Source organism: Sitodiplosis mosellana, unplaced genomic scaffold, assembly GCF_009176505.1.
Source record: "Sitodiplosis mosellana isolate CC-2019 unplaced genomic scaffold, AAFC_SMos_1.0 Smas_scaffold_6099, whole genome shotgun sequence".
NCBI lineage: Eukaryota > Metazoa > Arthropoda > Insecta > Diptera > Cecidomyiidae > Sitodiplosis > Sitodiplosis mosellana.
Window position 1 is genome coordinate 259,764 of NW_022601340.1, and position 22,061 is coordinate 281,824.

General features: G+C 37.7%; 1 protein-coding gene across 3 annotated transcripts in view; it reads left to right on the plus strand.

Moving 5' to 3' along the window:
• Window positions 1-22,061, plus strand: part of LOC129573528 (fat-like cadherin-related tumor suppressor homolog) — a 153,516-nt gene that overhangs the window by 103,723 nt on the left and 27,732 nt on the right. For 2 of the 3 annotated variants that reach the window (XM_055454129.1, XM_055454128.1), the window contains exons 18-19: window positions 2,161-2,344; window positions 6,477-6,500. In XM_055454129.1, the coding sequence (XP_055310104.1) occupies window positions 2,161-2,344; window positions 6,477-6,500 (208 nt within the window). The remainder of the gene's footprint in view (window positions 1-2,160; window positions 2,345-6,476; window positions 6,501-22,061) is intronic. The other variant, XM_055454130.1, reaches the window with a different exon arrangement.

The following is a 22,061-nucleotide window of genomic DNA, read 5'->3' on the forward strand; positions in this document are numbered from 1 at the left end:
ATAAATACTAGAAGAAAATAGCAAAAATAGCAAAAAAATAGCAATATTATTGAATAAATAGCGATTTGTTATTTACTGTTTTTAACCGTATAGAACCGAGTTATTTTATGAAATTAAATGGAACGATTGGTTCTTTTCTATGAAATAAGATTAGAAAAATTACCAAAATATAATTTTTTGCTTTCTTTCCAAGCAAACAACAATAACTTGATGAATGGAACTTGTACATGAACTGTCAAACTGTCACGTTGCACATAGAAAATATTAGCAAAAAATAGCAACAATAAGGAACAATTGAATAAATTAGTGAAACTAGCGTTGGTGTCTCTCCCCTTGGCATTCTGTTTGTTCTATTACTTTTAAGTGGCGGTTGAAGTAATCCAATATCCAAGCATAATTTCAAAGCTTGGCATGCAATCGATGTTGCGGGTGGAAAAACAAATAAAAGGCGAAAAACACCGTGCAATTAATAAATAACGTGTTTGAATAAAGTTTTGTACGGTTAATTAAATATATTCTTCTTCAATTGTCTTCCATAAAACCGTGGAAATCTGCACGAGTGTAAGTGTATGTCGTGCACGATGTCCATAAAATATTCATTGACATCACGGATGTGTGTGTGTGTGTGTGTGTGTGTGTTGTAGCATGTGGTTCATCACTGATCGAAGATTGGGGAATGGGTTCATTTACATGTGAAATGCCATGTTTTCTAGCACCCGATAGCCCCAAAAGCACTTGTGAAAATGCATGTAATTGATTTTATGCGACACATTTTCGCGCACGACTCATTCACCATTCATCCATTGCCATTCGCTTGTTCGCTCTTCCATAAACCCATCAACAATCGCATTAATTAAATTTTTTATGATGACCATGATAAAATATTACAAGCGATTGACAACTCCACCGAACACACCGTGAATCGAACGTGATGTTTAAAACCAGAAAAATAACACACACAGAGAGAGAGAGAGCGAGACCAAAACGCCATATTCTCATACACACGCATGCAAACCAAATGAACCGCTTCGAAAATCATAAAACTAATGGTTTGTATTATGTCAACAGTTTATTTGGGAATTATATCATTGGGATTTCCGATATTTTGACAAAATACACAAAACCCCATTGACATGGAGAGAGCTGCTGACTGATGATAATAGTGGTGATGATGATAATGATGATGATGATGGTTCGCTCGAATATCGAATGCATTCATTTTGATGATATTTGAAACGTAACGATTATTCGATTTGAACCGTCCACACATTGCTCTATTCTCACTTCATTTCCGATAAATCGGCAATTTAGAGCACTAACTCGCTCGCTCGTTCTCTTTGTTGTTTTATCGCTAGGCATAATGCACACGCAAAGCACATTAATTACATTCGACAAACAATTCCGTGTACACAAACACACACACATACACACGCGCGGGGAACAACAGCATTCAAATTGGAAAATGAAACGCAACTTAATCTAACTCAATTCGATTAACATTTTGTAGCGTGTTTTTATTTTTCTACCGTTGCTGTTGCTGCTTTTTCTTCTTCTGCTTTGGCATTTTCCGAGGGAAATGTTCCATTTCGTTGGTGGGAACATTGAAAATTTCAAAGTTTTTCAAGTAATATTTTCCACATTGATACGAAATTGAATCTAAACCGAAGATGATAACATAAACTATTTCGAAGCTTTAACGTGGTGAACACATTCCGTGGGCTGCCAGCATAATACTGAACTCATATATATGGAACTGAACTAGTTATCAATGTAGAACTACCACTTATTCCATACTGCTTCTTCCTTGAATTTATTTTTTCTCCTTTTGATAAATCACTTACTTATCGATGATTTTTTTTCTCTTCCTTTTTATGTTCGTTGCTGGTGAATCGTGAACTTCGGCCGATATTCATGTACGCTGCAATTTTTCATCGATGTGCCGATGTAATGGTGGAATAAAATGCAATTCAACGTGATAAACGTATGATAAACGGCCACTCTCTCTCTCTCTCACTATGCCTGATTTGCACCAACGACAACGATGACACCAACTCGATGCACCCAATGGATTCAACCAACAACAACAACAACAACACATAATGAAATCCTTCGGATGGCCAACAATAACAACGACAACAAATCAATGGGTAAAAACCGCAGGTAATCGATAAATCAATGCCAGTTTTTAGCAAGCAATTTTACTCAGATATTGTACCAGAGAATATTGAATTACACACACCGTTGTCAGTGGCAATCCAAGCTGAAAGTCCCCTAGGACGTAAATTAATTTATACGATCGTTAAAGGAAACGAACTTGAGGAGTTTAGCGTCGACTTTAACACAGGTATGATTTTTCGAGATCTTTTTTTTTGCCTCGTTTATGTTTTTATTTTGATATTTTTTGCCCTGTTTCCAGTTATATCAAGCTTCCCCTTGTCCTTACCCGATTTATTTCTCTTCGCATTCACTCGCTAGGTATTCTCTTCTTCTCTTCGGTTTGGTTTTTTTTTTTCATTTCATTTTTCATTTGAGTCTCGGTCGTCGTCGTTCATTCAATTTCGAAATCCATCCATTTTTATCGTAAATTCCCATTTAGTTCACCTTTTCGACGTTGGTTTCTCTCGTTATTTGTTTTCACGTTCGCTGTCTCTCTATGTATGTGTCTCTCTTACTCTGTCTCGGGTGAGAGAAACACACACAGTAGAAACAGTGCAGGGAATAAAAACAGACGAAGAAAAAGTAAATCTGTCGCGTGTCTTGGCGTTTTATTTATTTTTTTTTCTTTTTCCCGCCTGTGCCTTTCCATTTCAAACATTTATTTCATGCCATTTAGCCTTTAAATAAATGATGTTCGAAAACGGATCTTCTTCGCCGTTATGATAAATCGTACTGCATTCGCGTAAAACTATTTTTATTTCATTTTATTTTGGTCTCGTTTCTTCTGATGTTTGTGAGTGAGGCGAATGGAATTTTATGCATTAATTCCGTTTACACTGTTATGGTGAAAATTGGATGTTGGAGCGTTCGCGCGAACGCGTGGGTGCGTGAGTTAGAGATGACTCGAGAACTGCTGTCTCTCTCTCTCTCTAACACATATTTGCAAAACCACAGAGAAGAATGGGAATGAAGTAGAATCTTATCCGCAAACAGATTTAAAATGTAAAACGCATAAAATATCTTTCGCAAAAAAAGCCAACGACTGACTGAATCGATAGACAGAAACCGTTTATCGATTGAAAATATTGAGAGACAGAGTGTGTAAATAAGGCGAAAAACCTCTTGCATTTTCACTCTCTCACAAGCAAATGAAATGCCATTTCATCTTTGAAATGGATTTATTTCCTGCGCCAGACGGCGGAAATTTCATTTTTCACTTAACGCACCGCATCGCTGTCACAAAAAAAAAATGCTACTGTTACTTTTTTTTTCATGCATTGAATCATGGTCTAATTAAAAGAGCTTTTTTTTCGAATAGACCGGAATTTTGCTTTTCTTTCACCCCGATAAACCAACCGAACATATGTGTGCGCGTAGAAAAAAAAAGCGCTTTTAGCTGCTCAAAATGTTCGCGAAAAGAAAAGGTTGATTGATATATATTTACATGCTATTATGGAAAAGTCTGATTGAAGTCGCGCGTAATCCGGTGCTTTGCGAAAAATGTGTGTGTATTATGGCGTAAAACAAACCCGAAAAAGGTCACATAATTGTAAGTGTGTGCTATTCCTTCGTAGAATTTCCACTGAAGCGTTGAATTTTCTTTTTGAAATTGCACTTTGGAAAAGTGTGTGTATGTGTGTGTGGATCGGGTGGTTGGGGGGATCTACGCCGTTCGTCTTCATACATACCGAAGCTGTGAAAATACCAGGTAAAAAACACTTGCGCGCCAGATCAAACTACACCTCATAAATATATCCTGGTGAGACAGGTTGCACACGTGTGACACACACAGCACACAAAGAGAGTGCGGCAGATGCCATCCCATTTTCAACTAGATAAAAAATAATTAAAATTACATCACCTGCACCAGCACAGCTACACGGTCCAATGACGATGATAAAAGCACATTTTCTCTCTCTATAGACTTAACATTCTGCAGATGGCTTTGTGGTGTGCACGATGGCACATTGTCATTTTACGACCATCACAAAACGAAATTAATGTTAGTTCAGTCGATGAATTCAAGTGAAGCACCTTCATTTGGCTCTTCAGAAGAACACAAAAGGAAATAGTGTTTGTGTTTGAAAAGACATTGTTTCTTACGAGTTTTTTTCTTCTGTTGTTGTAGTTACATCACTAAAAAGCACGTGAATATCGATGACAGTTGCCGTTGTTCACGGTTTCTGGACCGTTTCAATGTAAATATTGTATCAAACAACACAGACAACTCCACCACTCCGTGCCGATCCGCAACCATGTCGACATCATCAGTTTGTGTGTATCGTTTAATGGCTTCTTTTGTATTTGTTAAAATGTCTTTTCCGATCATCCGCAGCTTATTGCTTTCAACATTTTGAAATGGGCGCACATAGGTCATGCACGGACTCGCTCTTCTCTTTGTGGAGGGTTTTTCGTTCTCTCGTCATTGTCGTTGTTTTGTTTCAACGTCTGGCATCAGCATTGCTGCTGCTTCAAACCAAATTAGAACCATTAAATAAATACAAGTAAATTGTTTTCCGCCAGTTTCTTTGCTTATTGCTCAAATGCTTCATTTTTCTCTCGTTTTTTTTCCATTTTATTTTCTTGCGTGTGTGTTCTCGTCGACTGATTTTCTGTTGAGCTTTTCGTTCGGCCGTCCCATTCGACAGCAATGCGTTCATGTGAATGTAATGTGCTTCTTTTGCATGTTTCTTTCTTATCTTTTTATCGTATCGTTTCACTTACCTTTTATAAGATGCGATGCGGCTATGGTCGAGCAAAAAAAGAAGAATCTCTCTACGTACGGAAAATCTCCGGCGACTAAATGGAATTTTGATCCGTGTTTCTGTTCACTTCGTCGTTTCGAACGAACAAATTCGATGTGTTTTATCATTTGTTTCGAATTTTAGGAAAGAGGGTGTCCGTTGAAATGTGAATACAATTTAAAGGCAAAGAAAAAAAATTAAAACAACAGACAAAGTAATAGGATCCATTTGCCATAACACACGTTCGACGAACGGCTAAGACGAAAAAATTCAATGATTTTCCACCAAATAAAGCAATTTGCATATTTTTTTTTGCCATCATTTATTCGCACATTCGTCACGATAGTCTGCCCAATACCGCTTCAATCTGTTAGCGACGTATCAAAAAGTCAGCACACAATAAACGCAGCTGAAATGTGAAGTTTTTTTTTCAACTGGCCAAAAACACTAGACACCCAATGACCCTCGACTCTCCGCCAATGAAACTTATTTAGAGACGATACAAGAAGATAATGAAAAGTATTCGACAAAAGAAAGAAAATTATGGAAAACAGCTTAAACAATTGTATTAATTTAACAAAACGAACTCCAGCTGAAACTTCCTGCGTGTGCCACATTTGAAAAAAATGATGTGGAAAACCTCAGACGAAATGTATGAAAACTGTATTAATTATAAAAAATGCTTTAAAAAAACTTTTAGGCATCACTGTTTAAAAGTTCACAAAATTTGTACGCATTGCTAGAGAGGAAAAAAGGCTAACTCTCGAATAAAGTCTAACTGATTGAAAATCACGCTTGGATTTTCATTTAAAAACCCATGATTTACTGTCAGTTCAATTTCCTTTGTTATGCCATTTGAAATGTGCTTTCATGTGGTAATGCATTGCAATGATAATTAAACTAATAATTTTTCGGTTATAAATCGTACATCTCGAGTTCGCGTTTCATCACACGTTTCTATGTGAAATGGTACCGCATGAACTTCGAAAGACCGCATGGTCTATTTCTAGTGCCATGGTACCAGTGCAGTCGCAACCTGACCAAGGCACAAGTGAAGCCGCTGTAGAAATTACATTGTGCTCAAGAAACACAATCAACCTAAAGAACAATAGTATACTTACAATGGCGTAGAAACAGTAGCAAAATGGTGCATAAATTAAGCAAATGGTCAATAAAACATGTGAAAGCTCGTCATGAACCGAGGCATGGGCTGGGCCGAAGCTAAATTGTGGCCATGATTCAATTTAAAATGCATTCACTAAATGCCATTCAACGAGGAAAGTAATAAAGGATATGTTCTACAAATTCATTCTGCATGGAATGTGCTTGCAAACGACGCGCCTAAAAATCCGCATCCATAGCAAAAAAGGAGAAAATATAAAATATTAAACAACAAAAACCTAGATCTATGAATCTAAGCGAATCGCGAACATTATCCACATCTTGGGTTTAATTTTTTTTTTTGTGTTTTCTCTTCTGTATCAACAACTATTTATACTAATTCGAAATGGTGTGAATGTAAAACGAGACTAAAAAAATACAATATTGTTTCCATTATTTTCTCGTTAAATACAGCGCCAGACAGTACAAATGGTCTTTGTGAGTATTCTTATTTCTGTTCTTCTTAAAAATTTTGTTTGTTTTTGTTTGTTTTTGTTTGTGTTATGCTTTTTGGTTTTCTGTCCATTCATTTTTATTTCTATTCTGTTGCATTTTACATTTGTCCGTGTGCGCGTGTGTACAGTTTTTTTTTCTTTCTCTTTCTCTCATACCCTTACCATTTACTTAACGTTGCTGTGTATTTTTTTGTTATTCATCGTATAATGTTTTGTTTTTCATTGGCTCTTGTTTGTGATTTTATTCGGCATATTGCAAATGAATTCCTTATTTTTTTGTTTCACATGCGTCGTTTTTTTTTGCATCGATGTATTTAAATTTTGACTAGTTAAAAAAAAATACGAGATAATGAAAATAAAACATTGGGAATACGTTTTTCATTCGATATTTATAAGAGCATTAAAACCTTGTCGTTCATTCGCTTTCAAACATATTTCCTCTTTTTTTTTGGTTTTTTTTTAAATTTTGTCTTTATTTACAAGCCAATTTTTTTTTCTCCTCCCGTTAACCTTAGCTTTAAAACTCTCATTTGCATACATATATGCAATCGATTGTGCTTGTATTTTGTTTTGTCTCATGTTCATGGATTGAATTCACTTGATTTCATTTTTCGAGCTTTATTTTCATATTACATTAATGCAATTACATCAAATGGATTTTCATCGAGCGACGAGAAACAAAAAAACACTATCAACAAATTAGCATGGAACATGAAATTTGCGTGGAATGTGCATTCGTTGGCATTCAGTTGACTGAGTGTATCGCTCCACTGGCATTTATCGATGGAAAACATATACGATAAATGGAAATTTCGTTCGACATGTTCGACCAATTGACAAATACAATGGACGGCATCCATTGGACGCTTTACATTGCGAATCATCATGTGCAGATACGCGAAAAGCATCCACATTTTTTTTTAGAAAGCATGAATTAAGCGTCATCACCATTCCACATTTGTGCACTTCTAATGCTTTTGTTCTTTTTTTTTTCATTCCCTTCATTTTACTTTTCCATTTCGCATATGTGTATAAAATCACCCATTTCCGTTCATTCGTCGTGGGAAAATTGTTTTGTCCTTAACCCATTTTCTACCAAAGGTTTTTTTTCGAATTTTTTGATGAAATTTAGGTGACATACTTCTGAGAGCTCAAATATGATTTTCACAAAGTTTCAGAATTTTTCGACACGTTTTAAATTTTCACAATTTTTTGGCATTTTCCGGAAAACTGTAAGTTGGAAAACCTTGAAAACCTGGAAAAACCTTTTCCAACACACATGCAAAACGGCATTTGAAAATTCCAAGCCATTTGATCAGGATAGAAGAAAATCTAAAATAAGTCATAAAAAAATCGGCAATTTTCGTATCCTATAAATAGGACGCTGGTAGAAACAGGGTTAACAAATCCTTGCCGTAACTATTCACTGATTGACCATTATGTCAAATGCTTAAACAACCAAATAATTAAATTAATGGCTAAGATGTTGCGTTTGTGTTTCGCTCTGCGCTCTTCAGCGTTCCGTGCATTGTCGCTTTTATTGAAATAATTACATTTCGGTTTTTGTAGGACGGATAAGATTAAGACGAGATGAAATCGAGGCCATTACAATGTCTTCTGTCGATGTAATGGAATTCCATTTCAATTAGTTGAGAGATTTGAAAATTCTACTGTTATTGAGTTTAGTTGCACCGTGAGAAGGGGGAAAGTTTGCGATCATTTCGACGAAGAATTTCATAATGCGATAGACTGATTTCATAGAAGTGAAAAAGAGAACGAAAAAAGAAATGAAGTAATGAAAAGAATCGGAGCTGCAGACATAACCAGAAGACAGACACTCATTCAGACCCATGTTCTTCTGCTTCAAAAATCGGTGCAATAAATGGAAACAAAAGTTTCGAATCAAACGACTTTGTTCGTGTGCTGTCGTTGTCATCTTCAAGAGCGGAACAGAGTTTGTAACAGTTGAGCGAGTTGTTGATTTCATTCCGAGATTGTGAATCCGAGAAATGTTGACATTTTGCTGTGCTTTTCGTTTCATTTCCCTCTAGCTCTAGATCTCTCGTCAGCAGGTAGAACGAAGGAATACCATTCACAGCGAATTCTTTTTATCATTTGCACTTTATTGCAACTGTGTCGAATTGATGACGTTTTGTCGCAATCAAATCAATGCGGGAAAAGCAAGTTAATAATATGTTCGCGTAACAAACTTCCTGTAGATGATTTTCAAAGAAAAAAAAGAAGCAAAATATGCGAAGAAGAGAAAAAAAATGCTCCAAGTTATTATAAATTCCTGGCGTTTCAAATATGCTTTGATAATAACCAATTTTACGTCAGTTGCTAGTATTTAGGTTCTTTTCTAGCATGGTTTTTGTTTGCCCTATGTGCCAGTGTTCCTATCAATTAAACGAATGGTGAATGCAGCCATCTCTCTCACTCTCTCTCTTTTATTCACTCTCTCTCTCTCTCTCGTCAATTTTCTCTCTCTTGTCGAGACTGTGGCTAAACACACGTTCTGCCAGCCAAACAAACCAAACCAAAGAGGCGTCTATTCAATTTCAGCGATCATATCGCCGCGGTCGTCTTTAGAATGTCGTCAAATTTTGCTATTTCATAAGATTGCCCAGCTCCTTCGACCTCTTCGGTGAATTTGGTGAATCGGGTGTGCAATTTTTTTTTCTTTCGGTTGTCGATTTTCTGTTCGGTCGGTATTTCTGCGGGCGAAAATATTGCTCATAGAATTTATGGACAACGAAATCGAGATAGAAAGCTTGAATATAGCTGCGAGCTTCATTCAACGTTCGATGGCGTACGCGGGTGCTGCTGCATTGCAACCCGAGATAGAGCAGGTATGCATGTACGTACTAGTGTTTTTTTCTTCTTTCGTTCGTATTTTTTCCTAACTTTGTGCTCGACAACAATGTGCGACAACGGCAGTGAATATGTTATTTATGAGTTGAGGCTCGCTCTCGCGTTCTCTTTCTCGTTTCAGCTTGCAACTCCTTTTTCTCAAGCATTTTCTCTGACCGTGCCACATTTTTTTTTTGCGCTTCTTCTCTCCGCTACCGTTACGATGGGAAGGAAGAGAGAGAGAGAAAAATGGCTCAGATGCCCTGCATGCCATGCTATTTTCATTGTCTGAAGCACCAACCAACACATACTTTATGTGCCATCGACCGAACACCAATGTAACGAACAAACAACCGGCACAACGAACAGCAACTAATGAAATTTGCAGGCAAATGTAATGCAGTAAATACACAGAGAAATGTGAAAAGCGCTCGTGAATATTCCATCGACGTTTGTTCAATGGCTAAGAGCTAGAGCCAGAGCCAATGAATGAAAAAAAAGGAGAGAGAACGAGAACGAGAACAAGAGTGAGTGAGTGAGTGAGAGTAAACAACAGTGCCGTGTCCAATTCTTGGCCTAAATAATGGATATGTGTTAGTAGAATGGCATGTTTGTGGTTAGAGCCCGTACAAATCAGGAAAAAATAGGTCAAAAACAAAAGGGGAGCATTAGGAATGATACAAATTTTACCGAGAACTAACCAAAAAAAAACCATCCAAAAAATATAGTGGGCATACGAATAGCCCACTATTTTAAATGCCAACCGTAAAGAAAAGCCTTCACTTCGAATTGCTCCGAAAATCGTTTGAAATATATTTTTGAGAAATCCAAACGAACCGAAAAATCATGTGATTAATTTCATCAAATTAAACAATTATTTCCGGTAAATTAGCAAAAGAATGTACAGCAGCAGTAGCCGAAGAATATCTATTTTGGTTGCTGCTTACGCACATCAGTTCTCAATTCGTTCATCATTTACGTCTTTGCGTTCGTCGTGATACTTGAATTGAATCGGATCGACAGTATAAAGTGGTCATGTGCATATCTTACTATTCTCCAACCGTAAATACAATATATCAAAATCATGCAGCATTTGAATTGCGAAGCCGGCCTTTTGTGTATGTTTGATCTTACGCTTCGGCTGAACTGAATATAATCATCAATTGATGAAAGGTAATATGTCTCCCGGCCTAATGCATAGCGCACATTGCCATTTTCTCTTCTTCACTCTCCATTCAAATTCATGCTTGGAATCGTCTCTTCGTTTCATTCTTATTTCAAATGCCGTTTCTTGCTCTTGCTTTTAAAATGGCTATCCTTGTTTGCTATGCGGGTCCGCCGAAATCATGTATGTGTGTGTTTGTGTTTGTGTTTGTGAATAGAAATCGGAATCCGGATGTCTGTTTATGATGTTTTGTAGTAATTGTTGAACGAGCCAATGGCTGGCATTTTTCGTTCAGCCATCAACAGCCAACTAACAACAAAGCTCAAGCTGGAAAACTATTTGAAAAGGCTCATTAGAAAATTAGTCGTTTGGCACTTTTCTCTTTGAAGCTCTTAAACACTTCTCTTTCTATCAAGCACACAGGCACACACACATCGACTCGGGCCATTTTGCGGCAAAAACAACAGCAATAACAGAACATTGACTAGATAGAAGTCGTTGCTGGTGAATGCGAGTAAATGTCGAATTAAAATGCAGATTAGAATGGTGCAAGAAAGTGCCCAGAGACAGACGAGGAGATACAGATATAGAGATAGAGATAGAGACAGAGAGATAGAGAGAAAAAGAGAGAGAGAGAGAGAGAGAGAGAGAGAGAGACACCAAAATTAGTGAATATGAGAGGAGGCACTTTTTGGCTTTCGAGTAATTTGCAAGTAGTTTTAACTGTTGGCATACACGAAACTATAAGGCATTTATCAAAAACTGGAGCACATTAAACTTAGCACAAATTATGCTTGCCGCTTGCAAAATGCGGCCGAATGCCGAAAACCGGCTAAACAATCTGACATTTTTCGTGCAGCGAGCAAGAGCAAAAGAGAGAGAGGCAGAGTGCAAATGTTTAATATAATGGAAATGAGGATTTTATGTTTCACAATCAGTTTTTGAATAAAATGACTGGGGCTCGTGAGAGAGAAAGACGAAAGAGAGAAAAGGACGTTTTTCTCTAACACAAAATCGCCGCCTCGCAAAATGCCATACAATATACAAAGAGAAAATGTGTTTAAAGAGACAAATACATACTCATTCACACAATGCGAAAACTTTGCATATCTGAATTGTGCACCAGAGAGAGAGAGAAAGCGAGAGAGAGAGAGAGATAGACAAAGCGAGAAAGAGTGAAAGCAACAAACAACCGCCACTTTTCGCTACACTCTGTCTCCATGTTATGAGATTATTTACGAGAACTTTTCGTCGGATAGCAAACGATATGGCGAAAACGAAGTTGCTGAACGTGGCAAACGAATAAAGAGGATTGCTATTTTCTCGTGGCAAAGAGATTGAATAAGAGAGTGCAAAAGAGATAACAAGTGAGTGAGCCTGAATGAGAGCGAGAGGCAGGAAGCATCCAGAGAACACTTTACTCTTTGAATGAAAAACTGGGAATGAAAAAGAGTGAGATAGAGAAAAAAGGGCACAGAGAGAAATAGTATTTTAGTGTTCGTTGCGAACTCGATTTTAAATTAACAGCGAAAATTCAAGGCGAAATGCCGCAATGAGTATCTGCTACAATTAATTACAATAAGTAATTTGGTTCGGCGCTTCATTTCAATTCGAAGAAGTTTTTAACTGAAAATTACAGATTTTATAGAAACTAAAATTAACAGTTATTTTTGTGGAAAATATATCAGTTGATTGCTTCGCATCACAATACGTTTCATCGTGTAATGCACACGGAAAAAAATGGCCACTTCCGGCTATATTTCGGCGATGCGGCAACACTGACGAACGAGAAAAAAGAGTCAGAAATCGGCAAAAATTCGTGTTTGCAGCAGAGCGAATAAAATGAATTGTATCATGGTCAATTTCATTTTTCAGCCGTTGATAATGTTATTATTTTTGTTCGCTCGAACAGAGAGGGGGAAAAAAAGAATAACAGAAATAAACCAGAATACACCGAGAACAAGTTACAATATAAAAAGTCATTTTTTGGCAAATTGCCATTTTCTGATTACGGTTTCAATCTGTTGGTACATTGTGTAGCACATCATTGCTCCGAGTGTGAGCAAACGAGCGAGCGAGCGATGACGGCTCGTTTATTCAAATATTTAGACCCATGGCTATTTAAATATTTAGATCCATTCGTCCAATTTTGGATTTGGCCCCATCTCCACTTCCATTCCCTTTCCCATTCCCTGTGCATATACATTATACAATGAAATTTGGAGTAAAAAAAAAAAAGTTTTGTGATTTCATTTTCTTGCCGCAATCTCAGCCAATTTACAAATTGTGTGCATATTTCGAATGCATGCATATTGCATATGCGTGCCTCTCACACAATGTGCGTATGAATAGATAATATTCATATACAGTACGTTGAGTTTTGAACTTAACTGCTGCTACTCGAACACATACATATCCATTTTGTGATCGGAGTGAATAATATGCACATCTGAAATACAACATGGTACATGGTAATCAAGTTTATGTATTGCAAAAGTTTAAGTCACTCCAAATTCTCAATTTCAAAATGGTACTCAAATGGACACAAGAGTTGTTCACAAGAGCACTGGGTTTTTGACTGAAATCAGTAGTGATTGAGCAAATTGATTTTGATGTGTGACCAACTTCTTTTTCGCCGACACAAAGCTTCGATTTGGAAATGTTTGGTCCTAAAATAGTTTTTATATGGACTGGTCAAATGAACCACTGTAAAAAAATGTACATATTATCCATTTTTTCTTCAATAAATAATAATAATAATAATAATAATAAACATGATGACCTAAAGATATTTTTATCTCTCGTCAGCCATCGTGCAAATTTATTTAGTTAAACGTGATGGTTCACGGATAATTCACCCAAAATTTCAGCACAGAGCGAGAGAAAGCATCTCTCCATCCACTGGTGCTGCGATAAAGAGAGAGAGAGAGAGAGAGCGCGCTACAATCGTAATCACAATCACACACGTACAAAATGTAACATAACACACGCCAACTGTTATCGGCCACTTGTTGCGTTCCACACCAATTCAATGCTGTAATAATATGCTGTTGGTGGTTTTGTTTGGTCGTTCGGTGGCATTTGCTCGATTTGCCTGGTGAAGTCCCTTGCCCTCGCCATCGCATACACACTCTCCTTTTGTTAGGGGGAGAAAAATCTGCACTCACCAACAACAACATCGGCAATGCAAACGAAACAGAAAAAAAATGTAGCCGAAATGCGAAAAAAAGCGAAACATATGTAGTTTGGCAGTTAGAATGGACGACAATGGTAGAAACGGAAATACACACAAACGGAATAAAAGTGGCGCACTTTTGTACCGAACGCGCACTCGACGGCAACGATGAAGAGCATCGAGTGGACACAGAGCATCGAGTGGAGCGCACAGCTGAAAAAAAAAAACGATCATGATGTGAAAAATGTAAAGAAAATTGGAGCATATGAACCACATGGAGGATTGAATGCATACTCGAATGAGCAAACACATTGAATGACAGCCAGGTCAATATTTTAACTTTCCGACATTTTAAACGTCAGTCGCATGCATTGTATGCCCGAGCCCCTGAGTGACGGCCCAGCGAGAAAGTAAAAACGATGAACAATAACACTGGAATATGTATCCGTTCAGTGGACGAAAAATAGCAGCAATCAAAACTGATTTTTTTTTTGAAAAAATACACAAAAAAATACACAGAGAATCCCCACCATTTTCTCCTTCGCCTTGTTTTCGTTCACTCGTTCGATCACTCCGCAGACATGTCGTGTGTGCAATTTTGAGGAATGGTACGTGCACACATTGTTGTTGAAGCGTTCAATTTTCGGCTGCATCGCTTGCAATAGTTTGCTGAACCGATGAAATACACAAAAAAAAACGACTCACACAGGGGCAGAGGGAGGCAGAGAGAGACAGAGAGAAAAAGAGATTGTATGCCATACACGTGATACCTGCCGGCGTAATCCGTACAACACAGTCCTCAAAACCATTGGCAAAACTAACTTTTTCCGAAAAATATGCCTGATTAAAACTCATTTAATCGTCGCTAATTTTCAACTTTATTCGAATTTTTCCCAAACCCGGCCAGAACCCTTACCGACTTGAGCCTCAGTTCCGAAGTTGACTAACTAGCGGTTTTTGGTGAAAAACTCCCCGCCGGAAACAGATTTCAACTGTTTTATGCACTGAAAAATTGATAATTAAAATGAATAAATTCGTTTAGATAAACCCCGATCCACATACACTTCATAACACCAACAACTGCATTCGCATGCTCCAATCCTCGCTTGTTTGCTCTTGTGTCGCCCACCATCAGCATTTCGCACAAACTCAAACCGGAACATGGTAACGGCATCGGCATTTTACAACACTCTCTCACTCTCCCTCCGCCCTTTTTTGAGAAACGTGCAGTCGAAAAGGAAGTTTTCGTTTGTTTCCAAGCAATAAATTTCCGGATAATTATAAAGTGTTGTAAATTAATGAAAATTTTACTGCAGCAATAATAAGTGGCACGTTCTTTGTCTTCTCTCCGAATGTTCGTTGGTTCGTTCCTATGCCTCTTGTGTCGGATGTTATAGTTTCTTGTTCCTTATTTATGAGATGAAGTGCCGCTTTTTTGTTGCTTCTGTTGTTGTTTTTGTGTGTGCGTGTGAACGCTTTTCGCATAGTTTCTCGCACTATTTTGCGCGGATTAGATGGGAATGTAGCGCGTGTTTTTTTTTTCTTTTCGCTTCCTATCCGGCGTCAGAATAGTTATTCCACCATTAAAATTGCAAAAACGATTTTGTAATATATCGAAAGCGGAGAAGCTAATTTGCGATGGGATTATGTAAATCAAAAACATTGACGTTTTCGGGGTAAAATCCTTGGTGTGTGTGTGTGTGTGTGTGCGTTTTTCTCGCTCGTTTAACTCTTCTAGTTGTATTACTGGTGGCGTTGTCATCTCTTCTGTAAACAACTGGCGAATTTGTGTGTGTATGTGTGTGAGAGCGAAGCAAATGAAATAAATGTGCCACGTACGACTCATTGGTTCTATCCATTTGTCGCTGCGAAATATCGCAGTGTTCGTTCATTGAATCGAGCGCTTCGGTTGTGTGCGCGCACACACAATCATACACATCCACCCAATAGCCCGGACTATATTCCGTCGAACGAAAGTGATGCAAACTAGATATGAGCTAACGAAGCGACGTGACACACAAAATCATTTGCAACTACATGACGTTCTCTCTCTCGTGCCGTATTCCGGTATTGTTATGCGAAATATACGAAGCATTTCTTCAATTGCATTACTTCATGTGTGTATTTCATCGATCGCATCGATAACTCGAAGCAATTTGGTGCTTAATACGAGAGCAAAACAGACAGAAGCGACCGTTTCGTTGAGCGAACGTACGAACGAACGAGTGAACATGGAAAAGGAGACTCAAAACACACACATTTTTATATGACGATTGTGTGGCGAAAATGGGAAATATAGCTGTTTATTGAGTATTTACATCCGATAACATGGTAAACGATTGATCGACATGTATGTGAGACGCAGTTCGTTCTTCGTGCACTGCACGGTTTTTTTTTCATTCGCTTGCTTATTTCTTTCGTGCTTGTATTATTTTACGAGCGAATCTGAATGGAACAAGATGAAAAAAGAGACAAGAATTTATCCGTCGAATTGCAATTTCCCACATTTTCATTCGTTGCGCTGGGGGATTTCTGGTCTCTATCTTTCCTTTTGGCATGGCGTTCGGTTTTTAGTCGATATCAATACATACCATGGATTCAAATGTCACTTTAAAGACTCGAAATCTTTTACCTTAATACGAAATATCCGCATTTTCAAAATTCCAATTCAATTCGAATAGACTATTTGATGTGATGAAAAGCTAAAAGCTTTTTAACCAAGAAAAACTATTCGACATGGAAATATAGAGATAAAGAAAATTTTACAGAAGTATTTTTCTCTCCCTTTCGACATACTAGTACACACGCACATTCTCTCCTTTTCTGGCTCTCTCTTTGAATGGTGAACACATTACAATGCGGGAAATGCAAAGAGTTTTCCATCTGCACCAAACCAAAGGACAATCCATTGATGCATTGAAATATTCATACATGCATTTATTATGGATTTCGTTTCATTTCCGTTTTCAATTAGACAGTGAAATGTGTCTTTCACCCTGTCTCTTCGGATGGTCTTTCCCTCTCGTTCCCTTGGTGCAGTCTAGCGAAATACTTAACCGAAATTATGATTTTTTCTTCGGTTCAAACACAATCCTGTCTATTGTTGGATTGTTACATGCATTGGACGTGCATTTCGACACATTTAGCCGAGATGCATCACATTCCATCGGATCAAACATTATTCAATTTGGTAGAAAAGCTCATTTCAACCGGGAACTACATGATTTTGGATTGGAAAGATCAAAGTGGCTTAAAGCCACTGACTTTGATGGTTGCATGACTTGTTGAGTTCTTTTTCTTTCTCTCGCTCTCTCTTCTGGTGTTTCCTCTTTTGATGGCGCGAAATTGTTGCCATTCGCAGAAACGATTCAATTAGGAATTTAAATTTTTTTAATCAAACTAAAGCAAATGTGACAAAACAACCAAAAGTGAAATGAATAAATAAAATGTTCCAATTTCGGATTGAAATTCGTTCTTTCTGTTGTTGAAATAAAAACCGACGCCGTTTTCGTTTTCATTTTATTTTCACGTTTTTTTGGCATTTATATTTTTCGTACCTAGATTCACCGTGGTGACGTCAAATGCAGCAAAAAATGTCCGTGCTGTGTGTTGTTCGCGTTGTGTTGGCAAAAATCGAATTTCCATTTCCATTAGGCCCAAAATGATGACACAACACGATTCGGTGGCTATTTTGATCAATCGAAATGTCATTGTTTTCATTTGGAAATATCACTGGTTTTGTTGGTTTCTCTCATTGCAATTGGCGACACAATCAATATTCCAGCCGTCGCAACGCATATCGAATCCAATTTGCCAATTGCCGCACACACATACAAACACATACACGAGCACTCGTTAGCCCGCTCGTTCGTGTCATTTTGTTCGTTCGTACACCGAAAAAAAAATCCGCTTCGGATCGGCACATCGAAACCATGGTTTTGCGTTGCGTTCGTTCGCATCGTTGGCTCTGCCATAACAATTTACATGTAACACTTGGTTCGCTCTTTATTTTTCTTCTTTATATCCGAACATGTGTTATCCGAAAGATAGACGATAAAATCGGATTAGATTTTCGGTATTGTTCGGTGTATGTGCAAATGTGTATGTAGCCAATAAAATAAAGGAGCAATGAACAAAATGCGCGCATTGAGCAGAAAAAAGGCGAATTCAAGCGATTCGAGCGAACAAGCAAACAAGCGGACATACGAACGGGACGAGAGCTAAGCGAGAGAATGAATGGTTTATCAAACAAATTAGATGTATGTAATGTGTGTGTGCATTACAATTAGATGTGCAATATTCATTTAAAATGGTGTTTTTGTGTGAGTGATGAGGCAATGTCTGTCGCTTTGCCGCTATGCAATCATACTGCAAATGAGCCACCAATTCAGTGTGAAATTCAAAAAAAAGAGAACAAAATCAACCGTAGCACACCGGCCTTTTCTCGTCTGAATTTGGCAAAACTGACTTCACTTCCCGAACGTTTGCCGCGCACGCTCTTGATTACTTGATTGTATTTTTCAAAACCGAATCACCATCGGATTTGACTCATTTTTAATTTAATTTTATTGAGACGGGCGTTTGATTGTTGCCCGATTACACTGTAATTGTGTATATATGCGTTGCCATTATTCCGACATAACAAACTGAATGCACAAAGTGGAAATATACTGTGCTGTGTGTGTGTGTGTGTGTGAGAGAGCTTCAAAACGGGAACACACTGATTGTTTGATTAGAATGCTTTGATGCTCACTATGCAATAAGTCTTCCATACGGAGAATTTTATCGTTCTTTAAAAAACCATTTTCTGTTGGTTTTCGTATGTTGGTTTCAATTTTCAACTGAAGTTTACAAGTGTGTTTGAAGCTCTCTGTCGCTTCAGATTCGCTCTCTCTCTCTCTCTCTCTCTCTCTCTCTCTCTCTCTCTCTCTCTCTGCCCGGTTTGTGATTTCAATGAACTTGAATTCATTTGATGCTCCGACTGATTCCAGCAAATCCCCAGTTACGATTCTATACATTGGACCATCAGTCATCACATTTTGTTCGATATGCAATGAAAAAGAGATGGTGAAAGCTCCAGCAGCACCAGCACAGAATTGTGCTCTAGATTTTGCTTTAATGAAATTTAATATCATAAAGATCCATGCAAAAACCAACAACCATGACCACCACAAACTGACTATCGACAAACAGCCCTTTTTTCCATTTCCTTTGGCTGCCGCATTTCGAAAGTGCCATTTCTTCGTTTTCGTTCGCTGCACTTGTACATTTATAATGAGAAAATTGACTAAAAGTTTAGCGAAATGTAACGAAACAAACCGACAACAAGCCAATGCAAGAAGAAGAAAACGAATGAAAAAAATAAACAGAGAGATTTCCTTTGCTGACGTTTTTCTCATTTGCAATGGTGTTTTTTGTTTCTTTTCCTTTCGTTGGGCGATGTTGTGTTGCCATGTGCATAATTTATTTAATTTTAGTAGCATCTCACTTCCATCCCTTCGCTTATTTTCCCATACATTCACCGTACGGCGACGATGATGACGTTGCTCAATGAGATTTATTAAGCTCGGAAATGCGTTGAAAGAAAGATACAAAAGCATCATTTCTGGCATACACACGCTTTGAATATGACATAAAATTAAGTGTTTTACAGACACTTCACTAAAAACACACTTGAAAACATTTTTTTTTTCTAGTTTGAATGACGTGACGATTTGTCGCTTTTCTCGAAATGACAGAATTAGCTTTTGAAGTGTTTGCTGTAATTGAAAATGGTGAACATAACACCTGAATTTTCTATTCACACCTCAAGCTGCACTTGAATGTTACGTTAGAAATACAAGTTTGTAGACGATTTTTAATCATTTCAATCATATTCAACCGTAAAATTAATGCTACGTACATTGGCCTAGCAAATGCTTACATTCGTATTGAAACGACAATTCCCGAAATACGGCCGATTTTTTTTTTCGGGATAAAGGGAACACATTTTTAGGTTAAAATAAAATTATCAAGATCTGGAAAGACAAAATTCAATGGGAAGTTTTATTTTTACAGATTGAACATATCTTAAGGAGATTTTTAGAAGAAAATTATCAAATACAATTAACTTCAAAGGTTTGTGTTTGGAGCCTAATCTTTAAAATAGATTCCATAAGCGATTTCCAAATGTTCGCCTATTCGCTTCCAAAACGTTGTGGTTTTAGTGAAAAATAAAATCATTGAAAATCTGCACATCGAGCCCAATTACCGAATTGTTGTCAGTGTGTGTTGTACGATTCGGTCGTTTGAGGGTAGATGTGTTGTTGTTATGTTTCTTAATGCTACGGATTTCATTTAAATTTGCGTCTTGACGCGCACTCTGTGTGTTATTCAGAAGACTTTCGCTTTTTTTGCTATCGACGGTACACATTTTTCATGCGCTATCCACCCGTCCCGTTTCTTTCTCTTTCTCAATCGCTGCCATGCACATACAAATACTGTGCAAGACATAACATGGACGAATTTATTGAGACAAGATTGTTGTAATGCTTGAACACTTTTACACGGTCGAAAACTTTGCATTTTGCCCCCATCGAAAATGAGAGAAAGAGCAAATTAAACAAACGCATATACAAAAACAGCCACTTGAACCTTTGACGTATGTCAGCGCGTTGATGTTATGCCAGCCGACTTTTTCTTCTCGTTATTTTCTTCGTCTTCTCGTGTACCGGGTCCCGTTCCCTCGCTCTTTCTCGCTTTCTCTCCGTGTATCTTACTCCGCCGTACAATCCGTGTTACAGTTTTGAGATTTACATGCTACGCTGTCACTCTCAACTTTCGTTTATTTTCTGACGTCAAACTCATTTGGCTGCTTCCATCGCAATTTCCAACGTTGATTATTTAGAACACACTTTTTCTTCATATTTAATTTAAAGTGTTGCACACAAACATTTATTTATCTTGATATTTCTGCACTCGATGCAAGCGCATACAAACCTGAATGCTCACTGGCCTGATATCGAATTCAAATTGCATTTGCATTGTGGCGACAACGGGCAACTGATGTCCAACGTTAAAACTATTGAATGACTGTTACACAAAAACTTGTGTGATATTTTGCCAATCGAAAAATGTCCGGATGCTCAAGCTCATTCCATCGCCATTGCCCGCTATATTTTGTCCGAAGTTTCTTCCGCATCAATTCATTTCCTTGTAGTGTTTCTGTTTTCTCTTTTGGTATTGTGAATGGAATTGCCATCGCTTTTGTTTTATATGATATCAGTTTATTGTTGCTGATTTAAGGTTTTTTTGGGGTGGAAAAGTTTGCATTTTTGCTCAATAGTTGGTTGTGTGGAATATGAAAACGTGAAAGTGAATCCCATTAGAATTTTTGTGGCTTTTCTTCCGCATTTGCCGCCCTCGAAAAACGAAAAAAAGGTATACGTTATTGAGTATGTGTGTATGGAATTCGAGAGACAGCGACGAGTATAAAATTACTGTGTCAAGAGCAAACATAATGAAAATGACAACAGCAACAACCGAAGAAACTTTGTCACACAATAAAAACATTTATTCCTACAATTAAGGGACATGAAGTTCACTCTCCGAGCGTTCATCTTTTGATTACGTTGTGCGCTCCGAAAAAGAAAAACGGCAACAACAATAACAGTAACATCAACAAGTAACATACGTAAGATATAAGGCCGGAAGAAGTATAAACACACGGCGAGAAAACTTCAGCAAGACAAAAATCGCTTGAAAAGCAGATTTCTCTGTGGAGATTTCTCGAAAAGCAGATTTCTCCGGTATGTGTATTTTTTTTGGTTTTTCAAGCCTAAATGAAAATTGAAGCTTTGCATCTCGGGAATAAATAGCCAACCGGAAAGTATGCTATTATGCTTGTGCTTGTGTTTGAGCATATAAAAGTTTTTCCCCTTCTCTCTTCATTTCACTTGGTCGTAGTCGTAGAGTGAATTACGACATCAAGAAGCACAAAATGACGGCACTTTGTGCTTAAAATAATGCTGGTTGGAGATGGAATCACTTTCTGTTGGCAGAGCAGAGAGTGGCAGCAACTCTATAAAATCGATACATAGCACAAAAGATACCTGGGTGGACACAAAGCACACAGTTCACTCATTCCTCCCTGTTTGCAGTTGAGCGCATTTCGATTTCATTTGTGCAATCACAATGAATCACCCCAAAATTGAACGAATGACCAATGGAGCGCATCAATTGCAATTTCAAACGAATGAAACCAAATTTGATTGCATTTTCTCTTGATAGTCTCGTAACGAGCCAATTTATCGGGAATGTATTCATAGATATAGTGTGCATTTTGTAATTATTCATTTACGAACTCATCCGCGTGG